The sequence below is a fragment of the Chrysochloris asiatica genome, unplaced genomic scaffold, assembly GCF_000296735.1.
Source record: "Chrysochloris asiatica unplaced genomic scaffold, ChrAsi1.0 scaffold00016, whole genome shotgun sequence".
NCBI lineage: Eukaryota > Metazoa > Chordata > Mammalia > Afrosoricida > Chrysochloridae > Chrysochloris > Chrysochloris asiatica.
The window spans coordinates 9,430,786-9,440,331 of record NW_006408534.1 but is presented as its reverse complement, the minus strand read 5'-3'; the positions used below and the strand labels follow the sequence as shown (position 1 = coordinate 9,440,331).

The following is a 9,546-nucleotide window of genomic DNA, read 5'->3' as shown; positions in this document are numbered from 1 at the left end:
GAAGAAGTACAGCCAGAATGCTCCATGGAAGCCAGGATGGCCAGACTTTATTCTCTCATACTTTGGATGTATTATCTGGAGGGACCAGTTTTTGGAAAAAGGATATCATGTTTGGTAAAGTGGAGGGCTAGAGGAAAAGAAGAAGACTCCCAAAGAGATAGATTGGCATAGTGGCAGCAGCAATGGGCTCAAATGTGGTAATGATGGTGAGGTTGGTGCAGGACTGCATAGTGTTTCGTTTTGTTGTGCATAGGGTTGCTATGAGTTGGTACCGACTTAATGGCACCTAACAACACCACCAGTAGGACTTTACATTTATTTTCATTTAATTTAATCTTAGGGGTTTTATCCTACCTGGATTTTGTTTCTTGCATCTTGCAAATTAGCTTTGTGAACATCTCTGCATTTGCAAAGCGTGGTTTCTCTGCTTTTGTCTAAGTATTGTTTGAACCTCTGTCCAGAAGGCCAAAGTCTTTTCCAGGTTGACTATGATTACTTGATCTGCATGTGATTTTTGTGATTAGCTGTGAATCCTGCAACTAGTCCACATTTTTTGCCATTATGTATAAGGATATATAAAACACTGTTGAAAGCAGCATATCTATTGTAGTTCAGTTATTAACCCTATGTAACAAACTTGTCCAAAATGAAATGAAGTAATTTTGGTATAAGTTGCCCCTATTAAAGCTTATAATAATGGCCAGATTTTCTTTTTCTAATATTTCTAATACTTATATTGAATCAATATTGTATTGCATAAAATGTTCATGATAGGGTTGATTTTTTTTTTTTTACTTTATAATATTTTGATGGAAAAACAAAAACAAAACTTTAAACAGAAACAATGATATAACAGTATAAAAGGTAGTTCCCTAGAAGTTGGGGCTAAAGTTATCCCTGAGAATATTAACCTGGAGTGTTGGTTTTCTGCATAACCACCCCATCTCTCCCTACAACTGCTTTTTACTCCTGTAAGGAACAGAGGTCAAAGGATGGAATGACATAATAGTCCCATCTACCCCATTTTACTTGCTTTTTCAGGTCACTTTTATTTGACATTTGGGCTTTTGACATTTGTTTGATTTTTTAAAATTTATCAGTAGAGTGTAGTTACCTTTGCTTTTTACCCTTTATAAGGCTTTCTTATAACGTGTGTTATAAATATATAATTACACGCTTAACTTTTTTGTTCCTTTTATAAATTTGGGGCTCTGTAGGCTTAAATGTAGTGAAGATGAAGACAGTTGTCAGTTAAGAGAGTGAGAAAGGGGGCCTTTTAGAAGGGAGAGAACAGTATGTTGAGTGAAATAAGACTGTGTCAGGGCAAATAGTGTGTTATCTACCTTACAGGAAATGTCTAGAACTGGCAAATGCATAGAAACAGAAGTTGGCTAATGTTTCCCAGGGCCTGGAGGAAAGGGAGAATGGAGAGCCACTGCTTCAGTGGTACTGAGTTTCTGGCTGGGGAATTTTATTTTTTTTAAACTAGGAGAATTATTATAGAGCTGCTACAGGCAATTAATGACTAAGTATATTAAGTTATTCTTGAGATCTATATTTCTGGTATTTGTCAGCTTTCTAAATAGATATCTAGATATGTGGAAATTGAAAAAATTAAAAAAGGTGAGAGAGGAGAGCGTGAATAGGAGATCAGGTGAGAGAAAGTTCATGTTTGGAACCCCAGAGACATTTCCTTAAATGAGTAGGTATTCCACTTTTTCTATAGTTTAGCTTTTGAGAGAGATGTGGACATCAGAGTAGACAGTACGGAAAAGTTAGGATAACAGATTAAGGAGCAAGAGCAGCAGAAAGGAAAGATTGGAGGAATGGGAGAGGTAGGGGAGGGAGCCTGTGTTCTCTGGGCCTTTGCCTCAGTGTCTCCCATTGCTGACAATGCCTTATTTTACCCATTGTCTACAGAAGACATGGGGACAGACCTGGCCATAGGGTCTGGGTTTCAATCTAGGTGTGCCGCCTACTAGCTGTGAATACTGTGTCTTAGGTAATTTCTGAGTTTGTATCTTGGCAACATCGTTACGATTTTTATGAAAAGTGTTTTGCAGACTCTGACACACTATGGGAGTCTCAGTATGTAGAAGAGAGTAGGGCTTCTCAGTATAGCCCTTTATCCAGACCTCCTTTCTCTTAAGGGCCAGTTCAGCTCTATGCTATAATGTTACTATGAATTGGAATTGAGGTGATAGCATTGGGTTTGGTTTTTGGCTTCTAGGCCTTTCCAGATGGCAGCCAGTGAAATTTCTGTGTGTGTATTAGTGGGAGAAGGTTCAAAGGCTCTTCACTTCTCTCTCAGCTGTTGTATTTCAACAGCTTTCCAGAGCTGATATTTCTCTTAATACTTTTGCTGTGTAGCAGTTGGCATTTCAGGGTTTAGGAGTCCTTGGTGATGCAGCGGCTAAGTGCTTGGTTGCTAACTATAAGGTCGGTGGTTTGAACCTACAGGCGCTTTGTGGAAAAAAGCTGTGGCAGTCTGCTTCTGTAAAGATTAAGGCCTTTGAAATTCCATGGGGTCAGTCTACTCTGACCAATAGTGTTGTCGTCAGTGTTTTCTTTCTCTTTCCTTTTTTTTTTTAATGTGCATTTCAGAGTTTAGGTTTGAATCTAGATGACAGGAGAATGGTTTTCTCTCTAATGAAGTAATTTTGGAGTAGTTGGCACTTTATAGTAATTGTATCTTCAAATGCACATTCCTGTATGTACAGTTTATACAAATTTCCAGTGAAATGCTATAATTCTGACATTTTACTGGAACAAGGATTGACAAGCTATGACCCATAGGTCAAATTGGACCAACTACCTGTTTCTGTAAATAAAGTTTTATTGGAGCACAGCCCTGCCCATCTATTTGCATATTATCTTTGGCTGCCTTTGTACTCGAACAGCAGAATAGTTATGACGGAATCCATATGGCCCCCAAAGCCTAAGACATTTACTATCTGGCCCTTCATAGAAAAAGTTGACTGACATCTGCTCCAGTTGAGAGTGAGCCAGGCAATTCTGATTGAGTCCATACTTTACCAGGTATCAGGTTGTGTGAATTTCCTATGCTTACCTCTGATGATGCTTTTCTCAGGAAATTCTTAGAATTTCCTTTGTGTGGCTTAACTTCACAAGTGAGAAACACAGCTGTAGATGGCTTAAATAAGAAAAGCAAACACCATTAAAATCTCCAAGTAATTAGATTTGGTTGGAATACATAGTGATGTTTTGGTTACTGTGCTACTTGAGTTTGTTTGTTTGTTTTCCTCATTTGTTTTTTCTCTCCTTTTCCCACCCTAACCCCTGCCCCTACCAACCATTTAAATAGGGCCGAATTCCTCAACAACTTCTGTAGCAAATAAAACCAGTTGTGAAGGAGAACTCCACCTTGGAGACAGAGTGTTGGTGGTAGGCCAGAGAATTGGTACCATTAAGTTCTTTGGGACAACAAACTTTGCTCCAGGTAACTTACTTGTATATTCTTTGTTTAATTTGACTTCTTTAGATTATAAAGCATTTGCAATTTTACATGTAAATAAAAATTTAATTGTAGAGTATTCTTGATTATGGCACAGAAAAATGTAAAAAAAAACTCTTTTTACTCAGGTTGACTGTTGTCAGAAAATATAAATAAATAAATAAATATATATATATATATATTTATGAGTATGTATGTATGTATTCCAATGTTAAAAGTAGTTGCTCCACTCTGATTTCACTCTCACTGATTGCAGAATATGCTAAACAACAGGGTAAACATTTTAGGGTTAGGTTTTTGCTAAAGATGTTCTCTAAAATGAGTGGATAATGAGTCAATTGCACATCTTTCTCAGAAGGGTTTTGGGAGAATACCACACATAATAGTTCAAAGGGAAATAAAAAAGTTTTATACCTGGGACCTTAAAAAAATACATGTTTGTGTATTTCCACATTCATTCCAATTTTGATTTAATATGTATTTTCAAGATTACGTTTCTTTTCCATATTTAGCAATTGTGATTTCAAATAGAAGCCAGCTGAATGAAGCCATGTTCTATAGGCTTTATAAAGCAATATGCTATTTTGACACATGGTGGCATTGCAGCATTTTAGGAAAATAAGATCTAAAAAAGTAATTTAAAAAAAAAAAAAGTTTGTAAAATTCTGTCAAGAACTGTGAAGAATCTGAAAGTTTACCCTATGTGCAAGTGAACAAATTAGCCTGCCACAGTTCATGAATGTTGGCAAAACATATGGGACTACTGGTTCAGAGACAAAGGCCTTTTCTGACTGACAGCAAGGACAGTAGCCAGAGCACGGGCATTGTCTTGAGTTGGTTCCTTGATCCATCCTCAGTTTCCACAGGATGATACCAAGAGGGCTAGGTAGACACCTGCACACATTGTATTCATTACAGGAGTGGAATCATGAGCGTAAGGAATCTGAACATTTACACTAAACATGTCTGTCTTTCATTCTGGAGAGAGACTCTTTCTCTGTCCTCCAAAGCTGTCCCCTATACAAACATCCATGACAAGATAGCTTGGGACAAAAGCATTCAATGCCCCTACCCACCAGACTTGTAATAACACAAGTTTGTGTGCCATGGAAGATTGTTTCTCAATACATTCTTGTTTCTTTACTACTACTTTTAATTGCAGTTCTAATTGTTTTGAAATAAAGTGTATGTTTTATGATTCATGTTTCTCCAGGTCTAAAGGTAGTAACTGAGATGATCCTAAAATTCTTAGTAATAATTCTTAAACAAAAACTTAGATTCTCAAAGTTAGGTTAATCTTCTCAATGACCATATGTTTTTATAGTTAAGTTTTTTCCTCTTAAAGCTAGAATGGTTTGATTTTTAGGGTATGATTTATCTTCTTAGGTTGATTTTTTAATTTTTAAATTCTTAATATGAAACATTTAGATATTCAGGTAATAATGAGCAAATATAAAAACAGTTGGAAGTTTGCTGTTGTTAAAGTCATTTCTGTCCATAAGAAAGTAACATATTTCTGTGGCATCAACATTTAGATCAAACAATTTTACTGAACAGTGGTAGTATCTATGCATTTAATAGATTACAGTAATTTTAGATGTAAGAAGAGGTCATGTGTAGCCTCTTTAGCATTTTTATCAGTATCGTTTCTGAAAGAAAACAAACATTTAAATGGGAAGATATTCATACCACACCACTGCCATATTAGCACTTGTCAATGCAGGATAAGCGCTGGCCCTCTAGGTCAGTTTGAGCTGTTGGCGATTCAGACTCACCAGCCACTCCTCGGAAACCCTATACTGGGTTGCTGTGAGTTGGAACCAACTCAACAGCACTTAACAACAACACATTTTCAAGAGATGAGTTATTGAAGAATACCAAAAAGCAGCTATATGGTTAATTTAAGTGGAAACATACAAGAGTTACATAGGAAAACATCAAAAGAAGAAGAAAATAAAACTGAAAAAATTTTAACGATGATACTCAGAGAAATAGCAGTGGCAACCAAACTGATGTGGTTTATAGAATTCAGAAATGTAAAGACCTGTTTTCAGTGAATTAGAGTGATCAGGCAATAGGTTTGTAGACAGTGCTCTATCCATGTAGTTGTTAAGTGCCATCGAGTTGGTTCTGACCCATAGCGACCCTGTATAGGGTTTCCGAGAAGCAGCTGGTGAGCTTGAACTGCTAACGTTGCAGTACAAACTTTGAACTGCATTGCAGTCTGGCGCATTAACCCACAGCGCTACACCAGGACTCCATATAGGGTTTCCAAAGAGGGACTGGTCTGTCGAGTGGGTTTTGACTCATAATGACCCTATATAGGGTTTCCAAAGAGGGACTGGTGAATTTGAACCACTGAATTTGCAGTTCAAACAGACTTTGCACTATGTATGTATAAGAGGTCCTTCATTAGTTGTTTTAACATTGACCCCAATACCTGGAAACGGGGTCAGGTGTCATCTTTTTTAACAGAAGAGGGACAAAATTAAGAGCAGCTTCTAACCTGGTGTTTTAGAGGTTATATAATAGACTCTTGGAACTAGTAATATGAAAGAAATCAGTATTTTTGTAATCTGCAGTGTTTTTCAATATGTATGTCCTTATTTTTTCTTATAGTGATTAAAAGAAACCAAGTACGATTGTTACTTTACTTTTGTTTTTAATCTCAATGAGTTAAAGAAGATGGTTGTTGTTAAGTGCTGTGCAGTTGGTTCCGACTCATAGCGACCCTGTACACGGCTTCCAAGGCTGTAAATGTTTATGGGAGCAGAAAGCCTCATCTTCCTCCTGTGTAACAGCTGGTAGTTTTGAATGGTTGACCCTGAGGTTAGCAGCCTGATTCATACCCACGACACATTTTTAACTGGTCTTGGGGTACCTTCCATTCTAGAATTCTTAACTCTAGGAGTGGTGGTTGTTGGGATTTTGTTATTGTTAAGTGCCATCAAGTCAGTTCTGACTCATAGTGAACCCTACATAGGGTTTCCAAAGAGTGGCTGGTGAGTTTGAACTGCCAGGCTTCCGTACCTTCACTACTTCATTGTTAAGACCCCTAGAAAAGGAAATCCTATTATCTTCCTAAGAGTGATTCTTTTTTAAATAGTTTAAAAGCTTTCAGAAAATTCTTAAAGTTAGCTAACCTAAATCATTTCATTTTGGTTAAAAATGATTTTACACTTCATCCTGGATAGGGCAGGGGGAAGCAAAAATTACGATGATATCAAGTGGTATATTCCGTATTCTTTTCTTTCTTGGGTTGTTTAGAACTGTTTGTAATGTTCTGATATTGAAAGGGTATAGTAATGGTAGGATTGCATTTTCATTTTGTGGCTTATGCATCTTCGTATTATGCTGCACTTCTCTCACTTAAACACACTATGATGTTACATTAAGGACAGCTTCGCCGTCAGTATAGTTTTTAGATATACTTTGGTCATACGCCACTTGCATAAAAGCTAATCCTTGCCACATTGGTATTTGTGCATTTTATTTCCCACACTTAATGTGCCACTCTGCAATTACGCTTGCTTGTAAAATGTATTTCCTGCCTACTTTTCAAATTTTATTTTTTCATAATTTTGTCACTTGAAATCTAAATGATTATGATGACCTTCCATCATTCTGGTCATTTGTGAAAATGTTACACCACCTAGTCTTCTTTGGGTTTGTATAATAGCATAACAATTCTGGATAAAGTACGGATGCATTTAAAATACAATGTTCATGTTCTAGGGTATTGGTATGGTATTGAGCTTGAAAAACCCCACGGCAAGAATGATGGTTCAGTTGGAGGTGTGCAGTATTTTAGTTGTTCTCCAAGATATGGAATATTTGCTCCCCCATCCAGGGTGCAAAGGTAAGAAACATGGAATGTGGGTGACTCACAGGTCAAGGTGCCTTTTGTAGTTTGTGGGGGCTTATGCTCACACATGCAATGACTATAGCTCCAGTTTTCTTTCAAGGGGTTAACCAACCACCTTCAGAGAGAAGGCTCCACGGAAAGCTAAATTTGCTTTGCTGAGGATTTGCAATTTTAAAAAACTCCTTTATTCCTCATTTGCAAACCCTATGAGTATGTGTAGGCTATTAGAAGTGGCGTTTGCAGCTAAGAACAGTGAGAGCAGCAAGCTTAATCTGTCATGCAAACAAAAGTAAAAATGCTCTCTGATTGCTTCAGTCACATCCTAACTACATTAAATCTCCTGCCAGCAGGCACCCCATTCATTTTCCTACAAACCTAATGGAACCAAAATGGCTCTTTCCTCTCATTTCTTTAGTTTTCAAAAATAGATAGGCAGTAGATCTTTGGGGGAAGTGAAGCTGCAAGGATTTATATATAATATACCTCCTTAGTGTTTCTCTTAAGATAGTATACTTTTATACCAGCTCACTCTAGTTTTAAAAAATAAGTTGAACAGAAACAAGTCTCTGTGAGATTCTAGGTCCCATAATGTGAAATGATTTCCCTTATTTGCTGAAAGAAGTTTACTTGGTATGCTTTTTTCATGACTAGGAAATGGGATAAGAATCATTTGAAATAATATTATATGGAGTCCTGGAGTGACACTATTGAGTAAGCACTGGATCTCAAGGTCGGTTTGAACCACCAGGTCGGTGGTTCAAACTCACCAGCTGCTCCTTGGAAACCCTATACAGGGTTGCCATGAGTTGGAACTGACTCAATGGCAGTTAATAACAATAATCACATTCTATGAAGGAGCCTCTTGTAGTTCACTTCCAATAAAAATTGAGTGAAAATAGACACTCAACTAGGAACTAATGTTCATATGCATTATTTCAGATTTTCTTGTTGCCTTTTATCTTTAAAATTTCTATAATTTAGTTTACCTGGGAGATATATATATGTGTATATATACATATATATATTCCTTCTGGCAAATTTAACAACTTTTCTATCCATGTTCTTCCTCAGCTTTTCTTATTATATATTTACATGTAAGTTTTGTATTCATTAATTCTATGATGTATTTGATGTGATTATTTCTGGTAATACAGCGTTTAACATATGCTATGTTGTTCATAGCTTATAATTCACTTAAATGTTTCATTCAATCTTAATAAATATTGAGTCAAGCATGATGGCAAATAGCAACAACTATTACAAGCATTTGTTGAGCTTTTAATAAGAAGAAGATATACTGCACAATGTGGGGTAGGTATTATAGTCAGCCTGTACAGTCACGTCATACTAGCAGACTCATTTTGCAGATGAAGAAACAAGTGCCAAGAGACAAGTAGCCTGGCTAAAGGACTCACTCAGCGCAAGTTAGTTACTTTAATTGTAATTAAAAAAAAATGTTTTAGTGACTTTATAGGGCAGATCATCAATTTTACATTCAACAAATCATACACCTTGTTTCATTGCAATGATTACAATCCCCTCCATGTACCATCAGTTAACAGTATTGCTCTCTATCCACTTTAGCTCTTTTAAAGCAAAAACAACAACAACAAAAAAACACTCAGGCATATATAATAATTTACAGCACCAAAGGGCACATTCTGCAAGTCTGCCTCCTGGTCTCCAGCTCTCAGTCCCTCCCTTCCCATGAATCTAGAGTCCTCAGCTGTTCCCTCTCTCCATGTCCCCATCTCTGCCTCCATCTCTGGTGTCGCTGCTTCTCTGGATAAGGTCCCGCATTCTTATTCTGCCTGTGCTCTTCTTCTCCCTTGATGGTCTTTGGGTCCTCTGTTTCTGGACTGTTAAAATGAACTAATCCCCTGCTTTTGTTACAAAACTTCTACCTTAACAATTGTTACAGTCACAATTAGTCATGATAACAGTTACTCAATACTGACTTACAAGAATCTTATCCCTACCTCTTTTTACCAGACCCATCTAGATTTAATGAAAGCTATTCAGAGAGAACTCTTCCTTTCCCTTACATACTCTTAAACTAAATTCCCTCTTGAAACCTTGTAAGCCAGTCACTTCATGTCTTTATCGCCCCTCATTGTAGGTAGCCAATGTCTAAGTTGCCTATCCCTATCTACCCTGTGTACAGAGGGGATAGCATTGATACTTGATGTGAAGACTCCTTCCCTCT

At 37.1% G+C, this 9,546-nt stretch overlaps 1 protein-coding gene across 1 annotated transcript in view; it reads left to right on the top strand.

The window, feature by feature from the left end:
• The window catches only part of CLIP4 (CAP-GLY domain containing linker protein family, member 4), a 69,461-nt gene that overhangs the window by 43,154 nt on the left and 16,761 nt on the right, over positions 1-9,546 (top strand). The window contains exons 9-10 of the mRNA XM_006835281.1: positions 3,326-3,460; positions 7,211-7,334. Of these exons, the coding sequence (XP_006835344.1) occupies positions 3,326-3,460; positions 7,211-7,334 (259 nt within the window). The remainder of the gene's footprint in view (positions 1-3,325; positions 3,461-7,210; positions 7,335-9,546) is intronic.